Raw genomic sequence first — 16410 nt, 5'->3', positions numbered from 1 at the left:
AATACCTTTGCAGAGATATGGAAATGTCCAGCTAGGACAGGGTCAGAGTAAAAAGTTCATGGGCGGGGGAAGGGCCCACCTCCCACAAACCTCTAATTCATTCTCCTGTCACTAATCGCATGCAATGATATTAATGACCCAGTAATTGCAAGCCGAGCAGCGCTGAAGTGGAAAACATCCCTCTGAGGCTGGGTTCATCTCTAGGTGGTAGGACTTCACCAGTGACTGAATTAATGCCTGCTGACAGTTTAGAATATAACACTGCACATGAGAAAATGTGTCACTCATGGCATAAGACTTTAGATGGACATGATGTTATTTGCTGTGACCATGTAGAGACCAGCAGTAACCCCAATAAAGTGCCCCTGTCTAAATCTGCCCTGCGTGTGAACCTTATTCCATTCAGGGGACGTGTTCTACACTCTAAGAATCCAGGGCAATTTTCCACATGTTTGCTTCAATAAAAGAATACCTTCATCTCCTGGTTTAACATGGGGACAACAAAGCTGGGCTACTTCACTAATGCAAAAAGCCACTTTTGAAGCAGAAGTGTCTTTTAGTAACACACAGACTGGCTCCTCTGTAATAGGATCAATTACACTCCTGCCTGAGTTTGGGCCAATCCATCCAACCGTGCATCTGTCCATCCATCCATCCATCCATCCATTCATTTGAACTTGGCTAAGGAAATTTGAAATCTCTGTTATCTCTGTTTTTATATTTGACAGATTTTTATTTTTTAATAAACTTACTATTTAGTACTATTTTATTACATTAGCAAATTTCTACTTGCTAATGTAACAAAAAGTACAAAATAGCATACTCTTATTTAAGAAATGGAATTAATAGACCTAAAAGGAAGAAGAAAATTCAGGATAGCTAACAAATTGCTATTAGGAACTTTCCTAATGGCCCTTACTCCTTTCTTACCAACCTGTAGGTTTTAATTATGTCTTTGTTTGTTTGTTTATCTATTTTTGAGACAGGGTCTTGCTCTGTTCTCCAGGCTGGCCTTGAACTCCTGGGCTCAAGTGCTCCAGTTTCCCTTGTAGCTGACTATAGCCACGAACTACTCTACCTGATCCCACCTACCCTATAGGATGTGTGTGTTCACCTTTGGGGACATAGGATTAAAGTTAGTTGTGTGTTGTACAATGTATGTCAGGGTATCAGGGCCAACGTGCCTGATGCCAGCAGAATTCATCATTTGCTTTGCATGAGCTCCTTTATTGTTGCTATGTATGCAATGCAATATATGCACTCTTCACTATCATTGTTTCTATGCTATGAATATAGGGACTCTGTCTTTTGTGCTACCATGTATGCAATGTGTGTGTTGTGTGTGTGCTTTACTTTCTATAAATGTGTGCTAGGGGTGTTTATGCACCATTTTTATCACTGCTGTGGATGTGATGTGTGTGCACGCACACTCTCTGTGTGCCACATGTGTTTGCATGCTGTGCACCTGAGCCAGGGGCACCTTTACACACTAACAACTGTGGTGTAAGGGTGTGACAGTCCAGGACTGTGTTTCACCTGACATTTCTGCACTAAGTGACACACACCATCAAGTTTTGGTTTTCTCACCGCAGCAAAAACTGCTTCATCACCTGCGCTTCTAGACTTGAAAGTGAGATAAGAGTGTGTGAAGGCCACCACACGTCCCTGAGTGATCAACACCCAGGCTGAGAGTTAGAATTTGAGGATCAAATGTGTGACTCATAGCAACTATATAAATCAGTTTTCTCAAAGTAATCTTTGCTAACGTCTGTCTATGCCTGTTGGCTATTTTTTAAAGTTTTATTTTGCTTTAAATTTTATCTTCATGATGAATATTTTAAGTCTGTTAAGAAAAAACCTTGTCCTCTTTTATGTTCGCACTAGGTCTCCAGGATTGTTCGATTATTTATAAATCTAAGTGAACCTTTGAAAAGCTATAAATACAGGGCTGGAGATATTGAGATGAGTTCTATGAAACAATAAAGGCAGTTTTATTCTGAGCAGTTCCTAAGTAACTCTTTCTCGGGCTGTCCTTCATTCTTCATCTGCTCTGAAATCTCTTTGGCATCCATAGCTTTTAGTCTCTCTCCCTTCCTCACCCATTCCTTGTCACTTTGGAAAGCACAGTCATCTTTTCACTGGTTCCTTTGGGAATTAGGAATGGTGCTGAATGGAGAGAAGCTGTCACCACTGCCTGGGCGACGCCACAGAAGGCAAATCAAGTCTCCAGGCAAGACAGCCTTACCCTCTTCCAACCCCTGAGCCACCTGGGACAGATATCCCAACCGTCATGACTCCCTCAGACCCCGGAGCTGGCAGATTCTCAGCCACTCTCCAGCAAAGCAGAGGTCGAGCTGCTACTCCTTAAGTGTAGGTCTTCATTCTGAATTCCATGAGGAGCCTTCCTGGTCGACTCTAAGGGAGGCCTCCCACAGCCCAAAGAGGAACTCACATTGTTAATAAACAGCAAAAACCACGCTTCTGTTACCAGACCCGTGGACGGTGTCCTTTCCCAGCTAGTCTCATGACAAGGCAACTTGACACGTTTGTTCCCTGAACAAATACTTGTCCTGTATTAAAGTGCTGCTTAATGTATCAATAAAAATGCAGGGTTTCCCCCCCTGTGTTCTAGGGAACTGAGAAGAGTACTGAGAAACGGGTGAAATGGAAAGTGGGAAACATGATTACATGTATCTGAAGACTCCTCCCCTGTCTGTCTCTTCTGGGTCTGACAAAGGACCTGTTAACAAGCTTGGGCAATTCCAGGAACAAACCATACATAAATGCAGGCTTCCTGGTAAAGAAAGCCCAAGGACAGAATAACTTTAATAAGACTCAAAGAAGACAAAGAGAGATCTTGTAATTAAGTTACCCAGCATTACTGAAACTTGTAAACTCTCTGCAGCTTCATTTTATGGGTGGACTTCAAGTCAGTGAGGCATTCTGTGTCATCCTGCTGGGTGCTCCAGTCTTCAGCCCCCTGCTTCCTCCCTGCTCCAAGGTGAATTCTTACTTGTGCTTTTTGTGCCAAGCTTGGAAGCAGGCTCCTGACATCTACCTGACACAACCCACATTACCCTCTGAGCAGGTGCTACCACCATCCCCATTCACAGATGGAGACATCAAGGCACAATAACAGGTTAGATTACCTGAAGAAGGGCACTCAAGAGCCCAGGACTGCCAGACCCCAGACCTTCAGCTCCTCGGCTAATCTGTGTTGGTGGTATGTATGTTTATTTTCTAAGCACCATACTCTACAGTGTCTGGCAAGATTTTGACAATTACATTACAAAAAGAACTGTTGTAGGGAAGGACAGAAATGGGATTAAATGCTTACACTTAGTAATTATGTGCAAGTTAGCAAACATGAATCTCCAACCCTAAGTCAGGATGTAAGGGACAGGATGATTTTGCTGCATCACTTAGCCTGATCTATGTTATGATGGAAGTGTTGCTTTTGCCACATTTACATGTAAATAATCCACCAAATAAAGTGCATTATCACTTTATAGAAGTCACGTATTCTTATATATTTCAAAAGATATCTAAATACCAAAAGACATTTGAAAGCTCCCGTAACTTATTTTGCTAGGAAAGAGATGACAGCACATTTAGTATGTTAGTGTCCCCTGTCATTCCTATTCCCCAAACCTAGATCCATAAATGAAAAAACAGCAGAAGAAAACAAACATACATACACATGCTCAATCAAAATAAGGAGTAGGGTCTACTGTTCTGCTTGGGTTTTTACAAGTGTTGTTTCATTCTATTTGTGTAAGCATTTACTTGATTTTGTGATTTTGCTCAAAAGTGGAATACATGTCCAGAAAAACTGCAAAAGGTACCTGTGGAGCCTTCCAATTTTGCATGCTCTTATATAAAAAAACAAAAACAAAAACAAAAAAAAACGGACAACCAAACCAATGAGGGGCCTAAGAAATGGCAGTTCCTCCAGAATCCTTCCGTGTTTATCAAGGAAGGCTGGAAAGTGAGGGCTGACTCCCAGAAAGACTACTGTGAACACCTCAGGCTGAGCATGTGTGTACATGTAATAGAACAACTATTAACCAAACAGCCTTTAGAAATGATGACCTACAGGCTACGCCACAAGACCACGTCCTGGCTACAGGTTGACAGTCAAATAATGCAAAAGCCACATTAAACTAAATGGGGAGGCACTCTATGAATATTATTTTATCCACAGCTCTGTTGTGGTCACTGTTCACTTAAAATGCACGATCACAAAGGCATCCGCTTCTCGCCCGTCTCTGATTCACACAGTTCTGGTGGTGTGATGGAAATCTCTGTATCTTGAAGGTTTTATGCGAAGGTCATAAGCAACCTACAGGACTGCCCTCAGGACTGTGTGGCAAAGACCCACACACCCAACGGCCGCGCCACACAGCTTGGGATCATCACCTTTAAAAAAGATGGTAAGCCAAGCAGAGAGGGCCTAAGGGACACTGTGCGGATGAAGGACAGGGAGGCAGGAACACTTTTAATATTAGTTGGAATGTTTACTTATGTCCAACATGGAGCTTCCCTTGAAATGGGAATCAGCATGAACATATAGTTATTTCACAAACATTCACACAATTTTAAAGACGTGATAAAAATAACTGGAGTGGAGAACAAGGGCTTATCAGACCATCTTTGAATCATTTAATAATTAGATTTTTATTATGCAAATTAAGCCCAAGGCTAATTAATGAAACAGGTCACTTGAAAAAGTCAATTGTAAACATGAAGAAAATCCATATATATCATTTTGCCACATGTCAAAGCAAATAATCATCTATGAGAAGTATTAATGAGGATACGTATCATTTTATTATGTCATTTCTTAAGAGAATTTAGTGGATATTTGGTAGGATTAAAATAGTTCTCATTAAACAGTAATATTTATTTTTAAAACTCAAACTGTGATGACTATTTTAAATTGGGTAATTCTACAAATTGAATGAAGAGTCTTTAAAGAATTCAGAGCAGATCCTGCCCATGTCAGCTGAGAAGAGCCACCTTAACAAGGTCAGGTTTAGGATCCTGTCCAGCCATAGCCAGCCTGGACCCAGAGGAGACTGTTATTGTTCATCTGAACAACAACACCAATCATAAATGTATTTTCTAGAGAAGGAAATTAAAGTTCATAGAAATAAAGTGACTTTCTCATTATGCTCAGGCAGCAGAACCAGGATGCAGGACCCCGGGCTCCTGGTCCAATTATTCCAAATCTCTGTTCCCCTGTGGAATCACCAGACCCCAGTGCAGTCCATGTGGACTGTCCCCGGGGGGTCCATCCCACCCCCAGTGACGAAGATGCCACCAACCAGACACAAAGGTTTGGAGTTAAACAGAGTATTATATTTCCTAGCAATTCAAATGCCAATATTACTGTCTCAAAGAGAACCAGTGCTTTCAGGAGTTAAAAATACACTTGTAAATCTGGGTATTTTCCATCATGCTACCAGCACTATTTTATGAGTGTACCATTATAAAAATCAATATCTTCAAACATTTACTTTCCTTCTTCTGAAGAAAGGCAAAGAGTCTGACTGTGACCCTGTGTGTGCGCACACACGGGTGGGCATTTGTTTGATATAGAAATTGGTAACTTTTACAAATCCCTTAATTATTTTGGTGTCTTGGAAGTCTTGAAGAAAACAATTCAAAGTCAACATTATTTTTTAAGACTATTTTAACATCTGTTCTTTTAATTTCCCATTTCCTTTCAAGAGAGATTTGTGTATTGCTGAGCTTTGCTATAGGGTGGGTAAGAAACTGGCTTCTGCTTTTTCCTAAGCATCTGAAATGCCCTCCTCTGCCTGCAATGTAGTAGAAACCTTTCAACTCTGCTAAGGTGTCACTGGACTTCCAGGCCAATTTCTGAGCCTGGGCACTTACCAACCCTGGGGCAGTCTCTCAACAGCCAACATTCAAAAATCTCCTCCTTTTGCAAATCTGCAACCCTCAATTCTGTTTAAGATTCTTTTATCTCAGTCCACCCCATGGTTTTGCACTGTAAATCACAATTCTAAGCAGAGTTTTGGAGGCCAGAGTAGCTCAGCTACCTGTAATGAACCTGCTAATGTGGCATAATGAGTTTCCAAAAAAAGAAAAATAAGGGATGCCATTATTGTGTAGATTATTATAATTATAAATTAAACTATGCTTCTAGATACAAATCTCTCATGCATTGATAAAAGCTAGTTATTAAATGCACTACATTAAGCAAAGAGATGTTGGTAAACCATTTATTTATTTGCATTTCTTGTGTAGTATTTCAGACTAAAGGTTAAGCCTTTAATGTTTACTGAAATCCCACTTGCACTCAGTGGGATCTTAGAATTCACAAAGCCATCTTTATGAAGCCATGAACTAAGATAAGAGAGAGAATGGGTGAGGGTCTGTTGGCTATCCTCCATGGCTGGGTCAACAGGCAGCCTCAGGCAAAGGGACAGGCCTTCACCACCGAACATCAATCTAGTACACCCACTGATCAGAGGCTGCCACTTCCCCTCTCTACCCCACAGGGGCAGAAACCTCTTCCTGAATTCACTGCAGGTCATGTTCACTATCAATGTTATGCTAGGCATTAGGATCCACTGAAAAAGTCTTTACATGGTCTTGAAAAAAAAAAAAAAAAAAACCACTGTTCAGCTTACAAAAGTTCGGTTTTCATCTATTTTACCTTGTAACTATTGTGTATTGTCAAAGATTTCCCTATTATTTTGTACACTTTACCACCCCATCTGCTTTGTTTCATCTTGGAATGCTTTTATTTTCATTTTATGATAATTATTCCATTAAATACATAATTTACCACTTTCTCCTTTTCTTTGTTACTTATTCTTGGAAAACTGCTCTCTATGTATCAAGTTGGCTTCAAAAACAGGTTTTTAGTCTTTGTAGCATTTCGAAGCAACAGACAAGATAATTAGGCATCCATGACCACCTTTTTTTAAATTCCTAATGTAGTAAAACATACATATTATGGAGCACTGGATAAATATTCAGTGAATTATTGGTTCTGAGCTCTAAAGAAGCAGCAGCTTGTAGATGGAGAAAGCCAGACCTTTAATCTGATCACCAAGCAGTAGGGGAGCCCAGCCAGCAGAGACAGTTCCCTAATGAGCTCAAGTCTACGGAAACAAATGGAGAATTCCACTCAGTTAAGAGTATAATTTTAAACTGAAAATTTAGGGAAAAATATTTCATTGCTTGAATCATGCACACAGCTGTCTGAGCCTCCCAGACTCCACTCTGACAGAATCCAGGGCCCTGGGAGCAATCTGGGCTTGGTGCTAGCTCAGGGTGCACACAGTAGGCCCATGTTCAGGGTGTCCTCATGGATTTGGAACTCACAGCCTCACGAGTTTCCATCAGATATAATCCAAGAACTCTGTACCATCTTTTCCTGAAACAATGTTATATTTATGGGGAAGGGAAGTAATTCAGTGAGAAAGCTAGGTTTTGCTTTACCCTTCAAAATCTGGTTTTAAGAAGTCCATGTATAATGGTGCTTAGTCTTGCAACCCTAAACCTTCCAACCTATGCGATCCATCTTTCCAGGCTGACACCTTCATGCAGGAAGTCATCGTTATGCCACCATGTCCAATGCTGAGTCCCTGACACGGAAGCACTGTCACCAGAACAAACACTGAATGGATGGATGAAGGGACAAATGGATGGGTGGATGGATGGATGGAGAGAAAAGGCATCGAATAGATTTACCCATCAAAATCTCATCAGTGGTCCTTAAAAATGGTTTTGTCAATAGAGCTGCTGAGTATATATTCATTTAATCCATTTATGTCAATACTGTAGGAATCCCAAGATGTTTTTTTCCCCCTTTGGGTATTTATATTTAATTAATACTGTTACTACAGGGTCCCAAATTCAATTAAAATTTCCCTGAAAAAGTGGACAACTCTTCAGCAAAGATTCTCACCCAACTATTTGCCACAACAATTTTAAGGAAACAAAAATTGATACAAACCTATTTAGCTTATCCTAATTTCTACAAAATAAGGGAACACAATTATACTTACATATAATGTAGTAATCTTTGTTCTTCTGAAATTCTAGACCCCAGAGATTAGGGCTGAATTCTTGAAACTTGATAGTAAATTTCACGTCTTGGTCTGGTTTGGCACAGTTGAGCAGAGGGGTATTTTCCTTCTTAATAGTGCATCTGTCTGCTTGGTCTTTATCAACCATATAAACTTTATAATATTCATACTGGCCAACAGTTTTAGAGTCCATTTTGGGGCAAATAATATCCAATTTGTCTCCTATCTGTGGGTATAGTACCAGTCCTTGTCCAGGTAGAAATCTAAAATATAAAAGAAAAGCCACTGAGTTGATAAAACTTAAACAGTGTTAATGATATGTTAACATCAAGCCAGACACTGCCAATAATCCCCAATTGCAACTTCTTGGGTCCACACTTTTACTTACTGAAAGTCTCTTTGTTCATCAGATCATCATTGAGAGTTTTTGTTTTGTTTGCATGCCAGACAAATGTATTTAGGAACTAAGCTTCAAAAACCAAACAAGAAAGCAGACTCCTTCTAAGCCGCAGGGTCAGGCAGCCTGCTGACATTTCGTGGCCACCTCCTCCCTCAGAATAGTTCAGTACTCCTTTGTGTAGCTTTACAATAACTTTTCCTCCAAGGTGAGTCAGACCTTCCCACCTGTTTGTTATTTTTTAACCATTGGCAATTTGGGTTTATTGGGCATGCCACAGAGATCTCATCCATTCCAGGGAACAGTGGGCGCACTAAGACTTTGTTGTCCTGTTGGTTTCCATTTGCTGTGGATGTTAATTAACAGACAAGTTTCATCAGGAATGTTTCAAATTACTTATCATAATTACTCAGTCAGGGATCAAACAATGGGTTTTTTATTACACTGAACAAAAGAAATGTCTTACAAACCCATAAAAGATAACCAGAAATAATTAGTCCTACTATTGATTCACCTTCAAAATGAAGAGTCCTCTACTTGCAAAGATAACAACTTCAGTCCTTGCTCTACATAGCTTCTCCCCTCCCCTGAGATGTATTTGCTCCAATTAATTCTTAGGGGCAAACCTTTAGAGCTAAGGCTACTGATACAATATCCCTGGTTACACACACCTAAAAGTCTCCCTCCTTCCTTCCCTCCCTAGTCATGCTGCTGAAAGATCTTTCCTAATGGGGAGTTTCTCTGAGATACTGAAACAAGAGCTTCCTAATGAACATCCTGGTTCAAGTACTAACACTAACACACTCAGAAGTCCCAGGCACTTACAAGCAGCTAGGCCTGTGGGCTCATTAAGATATTAAAGCCTGGGAAAAAAGCATTGCCCCAGAATCCTTCCAATGCAAGGTTTTATTTAACCAGAGAAGCCCACCAGCCACGATGTTGATGGGCCAGGATGCACCCACAGAGATAAAGCAAGGGGTTCAGGCACTCCAAATTTCTAGTCCACACTGAAGTCACCGTGTATGGTTTATGCTGATGAAGTATTCATTTTCTGAAGAGTACATCAGAGTGGCTATGAAACAGCCATGTAATAATTATATTATAGCTTTGTTTTTAGAAACCAATACTTTTATGGTAGGAAAAATGCAGGTTGCACATGGTGGCTTGTCACTCTCTGGGGAATGTACAACCCCAGAGAGGGCTGTCCCCCCTTAATGTGGCACCTTTAGCAAGAACATATAACATTCATCCGTCCATTTATTATTTTTTTAAATATTTATTTTTTTTAGGTGTAGATGGACACAACACAATGCCTTTATTTATTATTATTATTATTTTTTTTTTTTTGTGGTGCTGAGGATGGAACCCGGGTCCCGCCTGTGCTAGGCGAGGGCTCTACAGATGAGCCACAATCCCAACCCTCATTCATCCATTAAAAAAAAAAAAAAAAAAAAGTGGTGAACAGGAATCACCTAAGACAAAACCTTCCTACAAAGCAGAATTCAAAATTAGTACATCTGATAACAATGACAGACTCTAAACATCATGTGTGCACAGATGAAGAACTCTCTGGAACTTCTGACCAGGGGTGCTCACCTCTCAGAGAGGCCTCTCTGTGCCTTCTAGGCCATGCCACAGCTCCCCAGAGAGACACTTCCAACTCTAACCTGGGGAGGGGTTGGCAGAAGCTGGGTGTCCCCAGGCGCTTCCTGCAGTCCCATTCCCTGTGAAGGGCTGCATCTGAGCATTTGTGGAAGAGGATTTTTCGTTTTTTAACTGCCCTCCCCACAGGACACTCAGTGATTCAGGCCCCGTGCCTGGCAGCAGGTACAGGAAATTCCACGGGATCAAACTGCTCTCCTTCTGAAGCTGCTTTGTCTTTATGCTTACTCCTCCACCTTTGCAGGACGACTCCACCATTACAAAAACCAGGGCCCATGTCCTGCCTGGGGTTCCCACCCTGCTGGCCCCGAGGGACACCGCGTGGGAGTGAGCGAGTGTTGGCACCAGCCTTCCTAAGTAACCAGAGGAAGCCCAGGCCTGCTCTACTCTGCAAAGTTCCGTGGCCAGGTGGGGCCGCTTTAACCTTCTATCAACTGCCCGGAGGGCTTCCTGGGCTTAGAGAGCAGATCCTTCCCAGGCCGGAGCAGCCCTGTTCTAGGTCAGCCTCCCTCCCCAGCTGTGCGCCTGCGCAGCTCTGGAGCCCATCACAGCCTGGCCAGCAGTTGGGCTTGACAAGCTCTGAGCTCAGAACCTGCCAGGACCCCTCCTTCCTGAGGATGCGCTCCTGCTGCAGTGAAGACCCCCGGAGGCTCCCTGCCCGCCCAGGAAGGCGCCTGCTCTGGACTCTCCTGCCGCTCACCAGGGCCCAGGGCAGCTCTTGCTGAGCTGGATAGAGGCAGGTCAGTGGCCCATGGCGCAGGGGCTGGTGCGGCTTCCCGGACGACCTGGGCATCTTAGGCCATATTTTGCAGAAGGCACAAATCACATAAATATTTAATTGGCTCTTAACTCATTTTGCAAACAAGCTACACTTTCTTAACACAAAAGTTTTAATCCAGTGTATGCAGTCCAGCTTTGTCAAGGGTTGACCCATGGGACGTCCAATCAACATGACAGTGCAGGGGAGTAGGGAGGGTTGAGTTCAAACAAGCATATCTGACACGCTCATATCAAACCCTGACAAAACCCACTGTCCCTAAAGCTCAAAAAAAAAGTTAATGACCTTTTGAGTATATTGTGGCAAAAAGGGGGCGGGGCCTCCCAGAAACTGGGCCCTCCCCGAAGCCCTATTTCCTAAAGCAACAGGGTCTCAGTGAAGGGCACAGCAACCTACTCCTTGTCAGATGCTCTCAGAGAGAAGAGGTCCCGCCATCAAAACCTCAGCTCCTGAGGGCAGAAGTCTGGCTCAATACTAAAGAGCAGCGGCCCAAGTGGGGGAGACTCTGAATGCGGAGGCATTAGTTAGTTGAAGAAAAAGGGAAGTGAACCAACGGGGGCCACCATACACGCATGCAAGTCAAATCACGTGCAGCAGACTGCTTGCAGATCACAGGCCTGGTAGGGATTCTAAGACCGAGCCACGTAGATAGAGTTTCCAAGCATGTCACCGAGGGCAGACTTCTGACCCTTTCTCTGTAGAAGGATGTGTATGAATCCTATGCAGCCTTCTAAAATTCCTCCCCATTTAAAATACAGGAATTAGCCACTTCCAAAGTCACTCATCACGACAATACGGCAGCTGTTGGGCACTTTCTGGTGGGTCAGCAGGGTCCACACACCACACACCCCAACCTGCAGAGCAAGGGGCAACACTGGCGCCCAGGAACCGGACAGGGAAAGCCTTACCCTGCACCGTACAGTTCTCAGTGCCTTTTGAACGGAAGTCCAAATCTGGTTTTGTGAGATACTTGTTTTCCTAAATCAAGCTTTTTATAGAAAGCCATGAAGCTAAGGAAAATCAAGAGAAAACCAAGATGCAGCGCAGGCCTGCAGCTCCCCACGGAGAGCCCCAGGGGACCTGGGGGCATGCACAGCACACACCGCTGTGCCTGAGCTTCGTGGCACTCATCTGAGGGCCTGGCTCCTGCAGGCAGCCACCTGGTATCCTGTTTTGCCCCAGGAGGCCAAGAGCCAAAAGGAGAAGAAGAAATAGGCCGACCACATGGAATCTGTGTTTTACATGCAATGTTACAGATGCATTCCAGACCATTCATGTAAACAGCAGATGGGAGATGAAAACCAAAAGGGGTGTTTCTTAATAATAATACCATTTTTAAAAATGGAACACAATGATTGCTATATGTTATAATCAGGTCAGTAAACAGTAATGTTTTTGAAGCTAAGGGTTTTATATTCGGATTCTGTCAGTTATCATGTGTTGACTTGGAAAGTGTTAAAAAATTATATGGTGATGACAACTGGTTACCTTGAAATTACTACATGATTTATTCCACGGTGGATGTTAAATATAGATTTCTTTTGGTGAGCTAAGCTTCATCTTGAACCCAAGCTCAGTGAAACCCCCATAGTTACAGCTCACACTACAGAAGGAATGTAGCTTTGGTTAAATCTTGCCCCAAACAGTGGTCACAGAGAGGTGCCATTTAATCATGTCTGTTCATTAATGTCTGTTCCACGGTGCTTCACATCCTAGACTGGAGAGAGGGGAGCCAGGTGGGTCCCTCTCTGAGCCTGAGGTCAGCATGGGCACCCTGTGGTGTGCATCCTCCTGTCCTGGGAACCTCAGAGCTGCTTCCTGGGCATCCAGCATTCTCTGCAGGGAGCCAGTGAGGAGCACAGAGCCCAAATAGGCAACTCCTATGGTCTTCCCATGAATCATTTCCAAGCAAGACAATAGATGTCATGACTTTGAATCAGATATACAGACAATAGAATGTGGGAAAAAATGGAATCTCTAAAGTGGGGTTTCCAAAGCTAACTTGCCTTAAAGTAAAATGACTTGATTTTAGTGGCTATTTTTACCTTTGGATTACCTATTGAATTTAATTCAAGTTTTTAAGTTATTCGCCAAACTAGACTCTAATACTCCCACATGGAATACTTTGGATGATAAATCTAATAATCTAAATTAGACATTAATATTTAGTAATCTAAATTAGATCTCTAATAATTATTAGACATTTCAACTTCAGAGTACTAATTGTAAAAATTCTCACTGCCATTATGTGACATAATATTCTTCAATGTTATAGATGAGAACAGAACAGAATTAATAATAAGGCAAGAGCAGGGCATTTTAATCAGGTGGAACCCAGGCTGGTTTAACACAGGGCACAAGATACTGAAGGCACCATCAACGAGCCACTTGGGTTCACAGGCCACCATGTATGAGTTCGGGGACAGGGTCGATCATCTTGCTTTGTGATGTAGGGTCAGGGTCCTTCTGTTGATCTCTGCTGCACCCCCAGGTCTGAAGGGGGCCTGGAGTCAGATGGAGGCAGCAGTCACCAGATCTCTTTCTGAACCCACTCAGTGCAACAGGAGGATCCAGGAGAAGCCAGTAGATGAGACACCAAGGGACAGCTTTCAGGGACCGTAATGTCACACCCTGCCCTTCTCCCGCCAGAGGACACCGTGCTGTCACTGCTCCCTTCACCTGGCCCCCTCCCACACTTCAATCGACCATACAGAACGCACCTTGGTAGAGACAGCCCGTGACTTATTTGGCCTGACCACCCAGGCTGACCTGGAAGAAAACCCACTAGTGGCCACTGATGCTGATGTAGTTCAGTCAATACTCATGAAGTTGAGTTGGGAGATGGCCTGGTGGGTCTCCTTCAAGAAATGGTGGGTAAGTGGATGTAAATAACTGTCAGAATGTGCCAGAGTTACCACACAAACAAGGTTGAGTTCTTGTTGGTACTCAATGCAGAACTCTCAAGCTGACAAACGTTGAGATCAAAATAAAAAAGACAGACAGGAATGACCAGTTTCTGCATCCAAACAAAGAACTAGGTAAAACACTCGTGCAGAAACAGCAGTGTTTCATGCAAGTACTGGGGGAGGGCTTCTGTTCACACAGGGTCAGCTCAGGCCCAGAGCCACAACTAATACCACACACAGAAAAATCTATTTAAATAAGATACTTCATATTTCCACATAATTAGGGCAGGTATCAAGCACACCAGGAATAAGGCCAGGCTACTCATGTAACACAACAATGTAAATCCTGCTCTACTTGCTGCTACAGGTGGAAATGAGTAAGTGGGGAGGTGGGAGGAGACCCCACAGGAAGTTTCTCCACCTGCAAATCACCAAGACTTGCCCATGAATATACATTCTGTACTGCGGAGAGTTGATTTTATTTTCATTTCAAAATTATACCATTAGAGTGTAGTCAAGCCTCTTGTAATGACATTTTAGTCAATAATGGGACCAAATATATGACAGTGGTCCCATCAGATTTCTGTCACCTAGTGACACTGCAGCATCTTGTGTGTAAACATGCAACAATGCTCAGGTGACAGAACGGCCTACTGATTCTATGAGGCAATGCAGGGCTGCACGTGATCACTTTAAGTAAATGGACTATCTCAGTGGAAAACATTTTACGCATATGTAAAATGTGTGGCATGTTGTCCAGATTATTTTGCTGACTACACAGAAACTAATATATGCAGATGGTTACATGCGGGGCCTCTACCTGGGCTGCTGTTGGCTGTGGGATGCAGAGCTAAAGAGACTCTTAGGTTTCTATGGTTTTCAAAGTTCTCTGCAATAAACACTCAAAGCTTTTGTATGCAGATTGGAACATTACTTTTTTAAGGTATAACTTCAAACACCAAACAGTACTATCTTCTTGAACTAGCTCTCATAACTGATTTTTAAAAGACATGTCTAAATATTGAAGGCTTGGAGACATTTTAACTTTTTGATGCAATTTCTTAGAAAGAAAATAAATGAAGTTATCATAGTCTTAACCATGCCCTATGCAATTAGTTTACAAGTCCACAAAAGCTGGAATAACAAACCTGTATTTTCCAACTATTTATGCTTAATCACTGAGCGCCACAAATCTGGACATTGGCTTCTATTTCAAGGAGCCCGAATCCTTCCTAATTTTACAAACAGGTTCACCCTAGCAGTTAGCAAACCTGAAATCAATACTAGCTTTATTCCCAAGCCAGTGTTCTGCATTAAGTATGCTGTGAATTTACCACATTTTGGAAAATGTACTTTTTCCTTACAAATGCTTTCATTTTTGCTTTAAATAAATGTCAAAGACTACCAGGAAGAAGGAAAACCAGAGTGTGAATTGGTTCGTCTGAAATCTGAACAAGGACATGTCCTTCAATCTAGCTGTGGTTGGTGGGTCCTTCTAGTCAGTCCCACTCGGGTGGCACGATGCTCAGGAGATGCCCAGCACTTCTGGCCTTCTGCATCTATCTGGGGCTAGAATAGCTTAACACAAAAGACCCAGGTTCCTTTCACAATTGCTCTGCGCACCAGGGAACACAAATACTCTCAAGGAATGGCGTTGCACCTGAATTTGATGGCACGTCATAAACAGGTGGAATCTTGGGTGTTGCGTTTCTTCCGTTTAATACTAGGGTGCTGTCACAGCTTATTAAGATTTTCTAGAAACGCCCCAAACAGAGTTCTGTTATAAGATGAATCAGTGAAAGTGGGACCAAGGATGACCTAGGTAGCGTCTTCCGTAGGAAATACCGGGGAAACATTTCCCTTCTTTTGTGGAAAGCACTTTACTGCCCCCTTTTGCACTTTAACTTCAGAACAAATTTCCACACAGACTTCTCCTGAAACCAGAGCGGCCGTGGGGTGTAGCTACTGGGTGTCGGGTTCACACAGACCCGGGCTACCAGACACCACTGCTCAGAGTAACAAGTAATTACCTTGAAACTTCAGGCGAGCACACCACTGTCTTCTCAGTGGCTTTGACCTCCAAGAAGTAAGGCAGCCATGGAGGCTTTAGTCAACACTTTCTGCTTTAATTCAAGTGGGTATGTGTTGGAACCACTGCCTGTTTTCACAGGTGCCCCTTCTTTCACAGTTTTCTAAAACAAATATCATCTGCAACATGAACCTGATTTAGTCGAGGACAAGGGAAGGGGCCCCAGAGCAGCCTAGACAATTGGGGACATTAAAGTGTTAGAAAGGGGAGAGCAGGAGTGGGGTGTACATTTCAGACTTCACACCAACCACAAGCAAAACCTTTTCAAGAAAAGAAAGATGAGAAGCCCAGAAATTCAATTGCCTGGTGAGCCCACAGGCACACAACCAGTTCAGCCACTCTCCCAGGTGAGGCGCACCCGGCCTCCTCATCCACCACGCACTTGGGAAAAAGGAATTAAACTAGAGTCCAAAGGTAAGTTTTACTTATCAGAATCTAATTTGCAGCGACAGAGCTGGAGGACCCACTTCTTGGCCCAGTGACCTCAGCTTGCATCTGACAGGGTCTGC

General features: G+C 42.9%; 1 protein-coding gene across 1 annotated transcript in view; it reads right to left on the bottom strand.

Annotated features, from left to right (window-relative positions):
• Window positions 1-16410, bottom strand: part of EFNB2 (ephrin B2) — a 41339-nt gene that overhangs the window by 12128 nt on the left and 12801 nt on the right. Inside the window, exon 2 of the mRNA XM_081310775.1 lies at window positions 8049-8332. Coding sequence (XP_081166901.1) covers window positions 8049-8332 — 284 coding nt within the window. The remainder of the gene's footprint in view (window positions 1-8048; window positions 8333-16410) is intronic.

Source organism: Spermophilus citellus (genome assembly GCF_964194105.1).
Source record: "Spermophilus citellus genome assembly, chromosome: 1".
Lineage (NCBI taxonomy): Eukaryota > Metazoa > Chordata > Mammalia > Rodentia > Sciuridae > Spermophilus > Spermophilus citellus.
This window is presented reverse-complemented; position numbering and strand designations above follow the sequence as displayed.